Genomic DNA, 12,706 nt, shown 5'->3' with positions numbered 1-12,706 from the left:
GTTTTTCAATTTCAATTTTACTTGTATGAAAGGTATTACGCGGTTAAAATTAAAAACTGTAGTTGAAGATAAAGACATTGTTGTTGAGCAGTTGCTAAACAATCTGAGAATTAGTAACAGTTTTGTTCAAATGGAGAAAGTGACCAACAATCAACACAACAACCTAAAACACTTAGCAAATTCCTCTTAGCAAATACTAGTATCTATATTTCTTTAGTTTAAACACTTCAATTTTTTTAAAAGCTTTTGACATTCAGTTTTTATTACCGCAAATTTATTAGAGTGCCTTTAGAATGAATGAATTTTTTAAAATTTTGTAGAATTTATTTGCAATTTTAAATTTTTATTTTGGAAATAAATTAACAACTTTTGAAATTGGATTTAGTCAGGCCCGGCACTTTAAGTACAGACCACTAAGGCATATGCCTAGGGCCTTTAGTGTTAGAGGGCCTCATTTTATATGGTCCTTTAAAGTATACATATAGAGTTAATTAAACAAAAAACGGTCTTTACCTAAAATATTCTCATTAATACGTTTGATATTTTCCTTTTTGAATAATACAATTTCCATCTTTCTTTTTTGATTTTTAGGTTTTCTACTTTTGATTTTTAGGTTTCTATTATGTTCTATTATACGATTAAAATCACAGCCACTTTTAACCCTAATTTCATATCTCAATTCTCCTCTCTTCCGTTCAATCATCACCAAATCGTAAAGGCCTTCAATTTTCAGGTCGTCGCCGCCAACCTCAAGCTGCCGCTGTTGCTGTCGCAAGTCCTCCGCCATCGTAAATCGTTTGGTTTTTCTAGTACAGATAAAATTTGGTGTTTGTTTTTTAAATTTGGAGTTGTTTGGATGAATCTGAGTGGTGTGGTTGGAGAAAAAGGAAAAAATGAAAGAAAGTGAAAAAATTACAGATCTTGTTAAAATGGTTTTAAATTTAGAAATAAGAAGAGGGAGGAGATTAGCCATAGCCGCCCTATTTTTGCTTCCGCTCCCTTCAAGCCGTCGAAACGCCGCCGTTCTTCCCGCCACCTTCATCCACCGTCAACAGCAGTTTTTTATTTTTGTTGTTGCACAACCTGCACTCTAAGTGTTTGAGGAAATGCTTATGAGAATTGTAATGTTTTTGGGTGTTTGGGTAACCAATGGCTAACATTAGGTAAACCGTTGGGTAACTTGTAGAGAAGATGAGGCTGATGTCATTAAGTGAATTAGCCAAGGAGATCCGCTTGGAGAAGGGGACAGCGGCGCCGCGACAATGTAAAATGTTTATGGATTTGCTTATTTTGTTGTTGTTTGAGTTATGAGAATTGTAATTTTTTTGGGTGTTGGGTAACCAATGGTTAACATTAGGTAAATTGTTGGGTAACTTGTAATAAATGTTATTTTGAATATATTATTAATAAAATTGTTAGTTAACTGTTGTTAAATTTTATTTTTGTTGCTAATTTAACCAATGGTGTACTAAAGGTACGCCAATGACCTTTGTTTTTAATACACCGTTGGTTATCAAATGGTTAACTAATGATTAATAATTTTAGATTTAAAAAAAGACGATTTAGATTTTATTTGACGGTTGCTCTTGCGGTGATGAATGCGGAGGGGTTTGTAATAGAATTTTCAACTAGTTTAATAGTAAGGGAGGTTTAAATTTGTAATATTTTTGTTTTTTGGTTAACTAATGGTGTTAGTATACCGCAGGGTAACCAAAATCGTATTTCTGAGATTAAAAAAAATATTTTTGAGAATAACAAAAATTATTTTTTTTTTTTTAAAAAAGTACAAATTGTATTTCTCAAAAATAAAAATTGAGGCAGTATTCTTGGGAATATTTTATCTTTCTTAGGTATATATCTAAAGAAGCCATACATATATATCAAATTGTTTAAATATATAAATTTATTATATTTTTTTTAGTAATAGATATGTTGTTTTTATTTCAAAGATTATTTAGATATTTTAATAATTAGAGATTTAAATTTTATAGGGCTCCTTATGTATATAAAGTCTACTAAAAAGATAAATATACGAATCTATTTAAAAATATAAATAATTTTTGGAATTTTTTTAGTAATAAGTGTTGTAATTTTTATTTTGAAAATTAAATAGACCAATTGATAATTAGTGTGTAGTTATTTACTGATATAAATAAAAATGTTATATAATTTATATATTTTAAATCATCTAAGGAAAATCTTTATTTATTTATCTATTTAACAATAAAACTTGTGTACTCTTTTTATAAATTTTACTAATTTTTTTTTAAATAAAAAGCGTTTTTGAAAGAATTATCAAAAATCTACTAATGATTTAATAAAAATCTATTAATAACCTGTAAAAAGCGTACTTTTATAATAAAAAAGTGAAAACATGACATTTTATATTTAAAAAAAGCGTACGCAGATTTACAAAATATTGACTCGCTTAAGGCCTCATTCATCTAAGACCGGCCCTGAATTTAGTCATAATTTGAAGAATTGCAAATCCAACTAAAATAGGTGGAATTTGCAAATGAATTTCAAAAACTTAAAAAAATTGTGTGACTATATTGTTCTTATTTTATAAAACTATTTATTTCCATTCACTTTCATGTTTTATTTTATTATTAATATTTCTTTCTATTTTTTTAATTTTCATCTCCATCTTTTTTTCATATCTAATTTTATTTCCAATTTTTAAAAGCCATTATAAATTACTTTATGTATTTTAGTCATAATATTAATAACTAAATATTATAAAGTTCAAATATTTGTATATTGATAGTATTTAATAAGTTCATATTATAAAAAAAATGATGATTATTTCTATTCTTAAGGTATTTTTAATAGAATGCTTATAAGGTTAACTTGAAAATAAAACTACAAAGAATTTAATTCTTGAATTCAATTCAAACAGTATTTATGGAATTCCTTTCAATTTTAATTTTGTATTGTTTCATAGCTATGAGATTTTAAATAAAAAAAAAAGATGAGAGTCAAGAAGCCAATTTAAAAATAATTGCGGAAAATCAAGCAGCCATGAAACAATTTAGAAATTGCTTTTTTAATATAGTAAATTGTCATTAAATAATGACAATGCTTTGAATTTTCAGGAACTAATCCATTAAGCAAAACTTTCACATTCGGGAGGCAACTCCCATCATAAAGTAGGCTTGCAGGTTCATCTTTCTCTAACAAGTTTGGATTTCTCAATCTGTTTTAAATTCATCTTTCTCTAACAATTATTGTTCAATATTACAATTTAGAAAGTACTAAAAAGTACAAACACAATTTTTAATTATTATAAAGGTAAATGTTTTAGTTGTTGGAATCGTCAAATGAAAAGAGTAACTTTAAAATTTCAAAAAAGACAATTATGATTTTTAATGCCTATTGTTGTGTTATGATTCGATTTCTCAAAGCGAGACCGACACTGGAAAATAAAGATGATAACTCTAAAAAAATTCATAACAAGCCTAAAAATGATAGTATTTCATGTCAATCCACATTGTTCAAACACGTGTATAATTGTTTTGATTTAAGATCATTATACCTTCAATTGTTATTTAGCATTAACTAACTTTTCATTACTTTCTTTATGTCATACTGGTATGCTTGTCTTTTGTGCAAGTCCACTTTACATGTTAACTGTCTATTTACTTTTCTAATTATCATATCATATTAGTAGTATTATCATATATATCAAACCTTTAATCGGAATGTAAATATGTACAACTAAACACAGTTACCAAACCACACTAACACCACAACTGTCACGACCCAAACTCTTACCCCCGCTAGAGATTGAAAATAGTAGTTGATAATATAGTAGTACAATTAGTTTGGACGAAGTAATCTCGCCAAAAACAGATATTGCTAAGTCAAGCATTTTACCGACCTGATTCCTATAAGGGACGCCGAGCTCTGACGAATAAGGAGCACTTCGCCCGAAGCTCGGATCCGGGAACTCAGGTACTTACAGCCCCTGTCTATGATGCCCGGCGTCATAGGTCGGTTCGGGCTCGACTGGTCCATAGACCTCGTCACCTGGGGTCACCGAACCAAGTATAACGAAGTGGTATCTCAAATAAGCACTAGACAACGTCACATAACAAAACTTCACCCGAGCTTTGAGGGCTGAATGTGGAAACTCGGTCGAAACGAGATTCGTAGGACGGGCTCCGAGATCCCACTATGATCCACACTCAAGTGTAACTGATCCTGATAACACAAAAGATCCTCTGACAAGTGCGCAGGGAATGTTCCTTACGCCTGACGCACCTAACAAACAGCGCCCAATGCAGGAAACCTTGTCAGGCAAGCATAATTGAATAACAGGACCACAAGAAGAAGGAGCTGCCAGCAAGGCAAGGTTTGTGCCAAAACCCTAACTATAAAGGGGGGTTAAGGTGTAAACCCTAGGTAATTCTTTTTTCTCACGGATTTATCTATTCTTTCTCTTCTTCTTCTTTCTTTCACTGGAAACTTACTTGAGCGTCGAAGCGAACGTCCGGTGACCCCCACCTAAAGTTCCTTCTGACCTCTGTTTTTTGATCTGTGCAGGCTTAGCAGATCGAATCCCGTTTTGGTGATTTATCAGTAGTTTTAAAATCCACTAACAAACCTTAATTTTATCTTTACCTGTCATTCACGTGTCTACTTATCTTTTGAGGGAGACTTGCATCATTTTCATATTCACATAGCACACAGTTTTTCACATAAACAAAAGCGTTTCATAAAATATAAAAATCAAAGTATAGAAACACAACATATTTACATAGCACCATACTTAACTATTACGGATACCATAATATTAAAACTTTTTTTTACCTACATTTGTCAAAATCAAGACTTTTAGAAGAAAAGAACATAGGAAATCAACTTTAGCCAAAAATACGCTTTCTTGAAAAATATAGAAGAAACGATAAGCCAAACTTAATTTGAGTGATACTCCTTTCAGACTTACTAAAAACATTAATTAAATTTAGAAATTTCATGATATACACATCATACGCATATGCACCCATATATATAAAACAGATGAAACCCTATTTCTCAATTCATATGTGATACTCCTTTCATTTCACATCATTCATAACCAATGATCCTGGTCGCGAGCATAACTTCTACCATTCTCCCTTTCGGCTGTGAGCATAACTTCCAACGATCATCAACGATTGAGTATAGGTTGCGTGAAACTCAAACAATAACCCATTGGGCTACAAGTGTGGCTCTAACTGTAATACCCCGTAGTTTCCAATTAAATTTGCGTAGAATTTTGAAGTTTGAGTTTTTGTTTAACATGAGTTTCTATTGTGTAACGTATGGGGATATCGAGATCATAAAATAGTATAATAATAATAGTATAAAAAGTAATATGGTACAAATATTTTATAGAAGTTAGGAAAAGAATTTATCGTTAAAATTTATTTTACTTATTTTTATAAAGAGTTATTTTAAAATAAAAATGACCTGAAGATAGTATTATAACTCACAAAATAAATAAAAAATCTTCAAGAGGCGAAGCGCCAAAATTGAAGAGTCAAACTGGAATTTAAATATCTTCACATTCACTTTAATTGTTTCGAGAGGTTTGATTAATTTTATTATTATTAAATATTTTATCTACAAAATTTATTTTATAATGAATGGTATTAATTTATTTTTTAATTTGAAATTAATCGAGGGAATTTCAATCCGTCAAACTGTAGGTATTTTTTTTTCTTTTGTTACTGGCAATTTTTTTTGGTCAGTAGGTTGGAATTTGGAGCCAATATAATATTATAGTTGCCCTCTATTAATTTTCAAATAAAAATTGAATTGAAAATATTTTAAGAAGTTCAATTTATCGAACTTTTAAATTTTGTATAGTTTAGAAGTTGATGTTCAAACTTTGTATATCAAGTGGGCCTAACTCAAATTAAAAAGAAAAAGGGAAAACAGCGCAGCACACCTAACTTAACTTTAACAAATAAATATTTTGTTTAGACAAATCATATGATCTCCATTATCTGTAATGACGGAGACTTCTGATAGGTCCAACAACGGAATCAGATGGGCACGGGAGAGTCCAACTAAGAAATTGGCAAAATAATATACTCCCTCCGTCCCAAAACACTAGTCCATTTTCTCCTTTTCACACAATTTAATAAATACAATTAATGCTTTAATTTTTTATAAATTTATTTTCATTTTTCTTATTATACTCTTATTAAATGTTATGACTATAAACTACATAGAAATAAATGATGCACTTTAAATAAGGACAATATGAAAAATAAACACTCTAAATTGTGATTTACAAAAAAAATTGACTATTGTTTTGAGAGAAAAAAATTAAAAAAGTAGACTATTATTTTAGGACGGAGGAGTAAAATAATAATTTACATTGCAATTGGACCCTCAACTTTCATAAATTTCCCCCAATTTAATGCATATGCAATTTAATCCCTGACTCCATCATAGGATAGCCAAGTTTAGATTCAAAAAAGAAAAAAGAAAACAAGATATAACTTCAAAAACTTTCATGTTACTGTCACATAAACCATCTGTACTGAAACTAAGAGAATAAATTGTTTTAAAATCATACACTAAATTAAAAATAAAGGCTATATATACAACATAAATATACTATAAAAATATTATATTATATTAAAAATATTATAAATACGCTTAAAAAATATCATAGTTATACTAAAAAACACGATATAAAAAACAACAAAAAAAAAATCTCCATAAAAAAACTATAAAAAAGAGCATGAATCAGTCAAAAGTGAAAAAATGTATTTTTGAAATTAAAAAAAGAAGACATTTGATTAAAAAAATGGTACGACCTGTAAATATAGTTTAAAATAATATAAAATTGAAAATAAAGTACAAAATAGTGTACAGTAGAAAAATTCTTCAATAAAATTTAGTTATTTTATATTACTATATAATAAACTATATTTATCTAAATTTTAATTATTTTCCTATTAATAAAAATTAATTATTTTAATTTCTGAATGAATTTATATAGAAAAAATGTATCTGTTAGATTATTGGGATAATAAAAGTGTAATAATAATAGTATAAAAAGTAATATAGTAAAAATATTCTATAGAAGTTAGAAAAAGAATTTGTCGTTAAATTTTATTTTACTGCATTTTTATATAGAGTTGTTTTAAAATAAAAATGACTTATAGATAGTTTTATGGCTCACATAATAAAAAGGAATCTTTAGGCAAAGAACCAAGACTGAAGAGTCTGGAATTTAAATATCTTTAAATTCACTTCAATTAATTTGAGGGGTTTGATTATTTTAATTATTATTGATCTTTTTTTAGCATCATTTATTTTATTGAATATTTCTTGAATATTTCTTCCTCTTTTTGTCCATTTAGTCAATTTTATTTGTCTATAAATAGTTGTACATTTAGTAATTTAAGGTGATTTTAATCTTTATTTTCCAAATTTACTCGTACCTAATAAATGACTTCATGTTTTATTCAGGAAAGCATTTATTAATTAACAGGGATATATTAGTTTTTTTTTATGATTTAAGACAAAAAGAAGCATTATTTTTATATGTGTAATTTTTTTAAGAGTAATGTTATATAACTCTCCTTTTTAACCCACCTTATGTGGCATTAAAAGAGTGGATGAATTAAAAGTTTGAATTTAAGATATACACTTTTGGAGGTGGATTTGACGAATTAAATGTTGTCACGTAAATGAAGATGGTACAAAATAATGGGTTAAATAGTATTTTTTTTAAATGGACAAATAAAAAAAATGGAAAAAGTATGATCTTTAGTAACTAAAATTGATTTGAGGAATCTCAATCCGTCTGATATAATACATTTTTCCTTTTTTTTTGTCAGTGGGCAATAATATAATAAAAAAACTCAACTTTAACAAATAAATATTTTGTTTAGACTTTAGACAGATCATATTATATGATCTCCATTATCTGTAATGACGGAGATTTCTGATAGCTCCAATGACGGAATCAGAGGGGCACGAGAGTGTCCTTACATTGCAATTTGACCCCCAACTTTCATAAATTGCCCCCACATATCTCATAAATGCAATTTAATCCCTGGCTCCATCATAGGATAAACAAGTATAGATCCAAAAAAGGAAAAAAAAAAGATATACTATTTCTGAAACTTTCATGCTAATGTCACATAAAACATCTACACTGTAACTGAGAGAATTAATTGTTTTAAAATCGTACACTAAATTGAGAATAAAAACTTCATACGTATGCAATCATACAATTAAATTCACAAACACTTTCTCTAACAACTGCACAGAACACTTGAGACATGAATCACCTACGTCAAATATTAAACAGAAATGCCGACACGAGAGAATTTGAAATGTGTTTCGTGTACTCGACATTGATCAAGCAATAAGCGGGCCAAGTTGAGCGAGCGGCTGAATAAATCAATTACAATTCAACTCTATAAACCTATTACACCTTACAATTTTTTCTATTTTATTCTATATTTAGAGCTTCGGTATTCACATTTCTATAATAATTTTATTTTTCATTTTTCTATATTACTTGTTCAATTCATTAATTTGTATAATTATATATCTCATAATAAATATATATTTAAATGGTATAACTTTATAGTATTATATATTTATTATTATATTTTTTATATAACTTATAATTAAATAAAATAAAAATACATAAAAAAATTGCACATCCTTTGTATTATATTTTATTATTATTATTATTATTATGTAGTGTTTCTTCAATATATTTGTTTATTTAAATATAATTTTTAATATATTAATTTTTAATATTTATTTAATTTGGTTAAATAAAATTGGGATTATTTTCAAAATATCTGATTTTAAATCTTATTTACACCCTGTTCACCTATATTTCTAATATTACTGTTACTGTCCTTTTAACAAATATATATACTAAAATACCCTACGATAGATAGAAAGCTTACACTCATTTTAGATTATTTAAAACACATTGCCACACTTCTCTCTCTCACTCTCTATTTTTCTTCCCCTCAATATTTTCTCTTTTTTTTTTCTCTTTTGTTCGTCTATTTTTCTCATTTTTTTCCTTAGTTCGTTTACTTATGCCGAAACATCGATTTCTTCCATCTTAACGTGTCGCGTCTTCTGATGGATTTCTCGTCGTGATTTTCTCGTTGTCGCGTTCTTTCCAGTGAATTTCTCATCGCCGCAATTTTTCCAATGGATTGCTCGATATCGTTTTTAGATTTTTTGTGATAATTTAAATTTTTTATAAAGAGATTAGTGTAGATATAATATTTTTTTATTTATAAATTCTTCTATTGTTCATATAATTATTTTGTCTTTCTCTTGTTCGCAGATTTGTTCTTTTATTTTAATGCTACTGATTTTGTAAAATTAAATTAATTAATGGTATATTTACAATGTTTTTATGGTGGATTTATAATATAGTGTAATTCTAGTATATCTATAATATATTTCTGGTATTTTTCTGTTTTTCCGGTTTATTTGCAGTATTTTTACAATATACAGTATAAAAAACACTATTAATACACCATAGATACACTATAAAGAACACTATGTTACACTAAAATAACATTATACATACACTATAAAAACACCATAGTTACACTTAAAAAACATCAAAAAAAATTCAATGAAAATCTATAAAAAGAGCATAAATTAGTAAAAAGTGAAAAAAAAATATTTTTAAAATTAAAAATAAAAGATATTGGTAAAAATAAAAGGTACGAGCTATAAATATATATAAAATTAATATAAAATTAAAAATAAAATATAAAATAGTGTATTGTAGAAAAAAATTTCAATTAAATTTAGTTATTTTATATAACTATATAATAAAATATATTTATTTAAATTTTAAATATTATACTATTAATAATTTTTATTTTTAAATATATATATATATGTGTGTGTGTGTGTGTGTGTTCGATTATCGAGATAATAAAATAGTGTAATAATAATATAAAAAGTAAGATAGTAAAAATATTTTATAGAAATTAGGAAAAGAATTTATCGTTAAAATTTATTTTACTTATTTTTACATAGAGTTTTTTAAAAATAAAAATGACATGTTATGGCTCACAAAATAAAAAAGAATCTTCAAGAGGCAAAAAAAAAAAGCCAAAACGTAAGAGGCAAACTTGGAATTTGAGTATCTTCAAATTTACTTCAATTATTTTGGAAGGGTTTGAATAATTTAATTATTATTGGATTTTTTTATCTAAACCTTTTATTTTATAAAGAATATTGTTAATTTATTGAATATAATGATCCTTCAAGAGGGAATCTCAATCCGTCAAACCATAAAAAGATAATACTACTTTTTTTAAGGAATTTTTCTTCCCTTTGTCAGTGGCAATATTTTTATTTTATTTCGCTATAGGTTGGAATTTGGAGCCAATATAATATCATAGTTGCCCTCTATTAATTTTCAAATCACAGTTGAGTTGAAAATATTTTATCGAACTTTGAAATTTTGTATAGTTTATACAAGTTTGATGCTCGAACGTTGTCATCAAGTAGGCCAAACTCAAATTAAAAAGAGAGAGAGAAAATAGCGTAGCACCTAACTCAACTTTAACAAATAAATACTCCATTATCTGTAATGACGGAGATTTCTGATAGGTCCAATGACGGAATCAGAGGGGCACAGGGAAGTCCTCCTGACTCTGCAACTAATAAAAATTGGCAAAATAATATAAAATAATAATTTAAATTGCAATTTGACCCCCCAACTTCCATAAATTGCCCCCACAATTCCATCATATGATAGACAAGTTTAGATTCAAAAAAGGAGAAAAATATATACTCCAATTAATGTCACATAGAACATCTATACTGATACTAAGAGAATTAAATTGTTTTAAAATCATAAATTAAATTGATAATAACAGCTTCTTACATATGCAATCATACAATTAAATTCACACACTCCCTACCAACTGCACAGAACACTTAAAACATGAATCACCTACATCAAATGTTATGCTGTAGGAAAAGAGAAGCGCCGAAACAATAAAATTTCGAACACATTTCGTTTACTCGATAAGTTTGTGTGCAACATAGATCAAACAATAAGCGGCCCAAGTTGAGCGAGCGGCTGAATTACAGGAGAGCAACCAAGAAAAGACGATCCGTGAACAATGCTATGATCTTTCAATTTGAATACCCGAGCATCATAACCGCTCAATCCGCCCCGGAAATCCTCATCACTAGGGTCAGTATAATAAATGCAATTCCCTTCCCAACAATTAAACTCTTTAGCAGAAACAGAGAAGCTAATCTCATTACTCACAACAAATATTCTATCATCCAATGATCTAACACTAACCCATCTTCTCCATCCTAAATCAAGCTTATAAACCTTAAAATCAACAGTTTTAGCTCTACATCTAGGGTAATTCGTAAGAAGATTGAGAAACAATTCATCGTTATTTAACCGTTCTTGATTAATTATGTTTTCACCTTCATTACCTCGCCAAATCCGCCGTTCTCCATCAAGATAACGATCAACAACGTAAAGATTTCCGCAAGATTCCACTAAATTCTTCTTATCACCAAATAAGAGTAATGGATGAGAGAATTGAATCAAATTTAGCGACGAATCAATTAAAGAAACGGTGCCGTTTCTATCAACAACATAGTATTGACCCTTATAAAATACAATATCGTCGTAATTAAAATTAAGATCATCTAACAAAGTCCAATTCTCATCGCCGTTTTTCCAGTAACCTAATTTACCTTCATGAAAAATAGCGATTATACCGAACGACGTTGTATTGATATCGACATGATTCGGAAACAGAACGGCTTTATCAATACCAAGAACCGGCCGGCCGGTTTTCAGTTTAAGAGTGCAAGCTTTAGTAATCTCTAGTAATCGGAAATTCAATAGATTCAACATCTTGGGAAGCGTACCAGGAGAAAACCTAATTTGCCGATTCGAAAGCGGGATCAAGAGCTGCATTTCGCCGGCGGTTGATTCTTCCACTTTGGTTAGCCACGAATTCGGCTTTGAGAAACTCTCGTCGGCGTCGTCGACGAGTTCTAGGCGGCAAATTGAGGCGATGGAGAGGAAAGCGTCGGCTAAAATAGGAGCTGGGAGGTTGAGAGCGGTGGGGGATTGGCGGCGGTGGGTGGAAGAAACGAAAGATCGCCAAGAAGTGCAGACGGCACGGAATCGGAAAACGTCAATGCGAGAATCGAGGAAATTGGCGATGGTTTCGATTAACTCTTGGGGAAGATCGGCCCAATTGCGGTCGTAGGAGTGACCAGCCATAGAAAAAGTTTGGTAAAGAGAAGAAAAGAAGAGGAGAAAAAGAAATGGTAGTAAAATGCAATATGGTAAGGACGTTTATATAGATATAAGTTGTTTGTTTGTTTGTGAGTTTCGTTAGATGTCTAGACTTTATTTAATAGAGATTGGGGGTTTGTACAGTGGAAGTGGATGAGATTAAAGTCATCTAGTCCTTCAAAGTCTTGCACGAAACTACCTTTGTAGCGTGTTACAGCTCCATCAACGGATCTGAATGATCATAATTATCCTCTCTCCAAAAGTTATTGTACACAACCGTTGCGCTACGTCATGGTGTAACAAATTACTAATATGATAAAACACTAAATAATATATGGAAGAAACACTTTCCGTTTTATTATTACTCCGTGATGACTCGAGTAAAATACATAATTAATAAAAACAAAATATAGAGTA

The 12,706-nt window shown here is 29.0% G+C and overlaps 1 protein-coding gene across 1 annotated transcript; it reads right to left on the bottom strand.

Annotated features, from left to right (window-relative positions):
- Positions 1-10,853: 10,853 nt before the first annotated feature.
- Positions 10,854-12,382, bottom strand: LOC126678793 (putative F-box protein At1g65770). The gene has a single exon (XM_050373697.2). The coding sequence runs from the start codon at positions 12,272-12,274 to the stop codon at positions 11,063-11,065; it is 1,212 nt and encodes a 403-aa protein (XP_050229654.1). The 5' UTR covers positions 12,275-12,382; the 3' UTR covers positions 10,854-11,062.
- Between the last annotated feature and the right edge of the window lie 324 nt (positions 12,383-12,706).

This window comes from Mercurialis annua, linkage group LG4, assembly GCF_937616625.2.
Source record: "Mercurialis annua linkage group LG4, ddMerAnnu1.2, whole genome shotgun sequence".
Classification (NCBI taxonomy): Eukaryota; Viridiplantae; Streptophyta; class Magnoliopsida; order Malpighiales; family Euphorbiaceae; genus Mercurialis; species Mercurialis annua.
The sequence above is the reverse complement of the archived record's forward strand: the minus strand, read 5'-3'. Positions and strand labels throughout refer to the sequence as shown.

Bases quoted from the DNA above. Each gene is read 5' to 3' on its own strand.
- LOC126678793 (XM_050373697.2), bottom strand. From the start codon at position 12,274: ATGGCTGGTCACTCCTACGACCGCAATTGGGCCGATCTTCCCCAAGAG.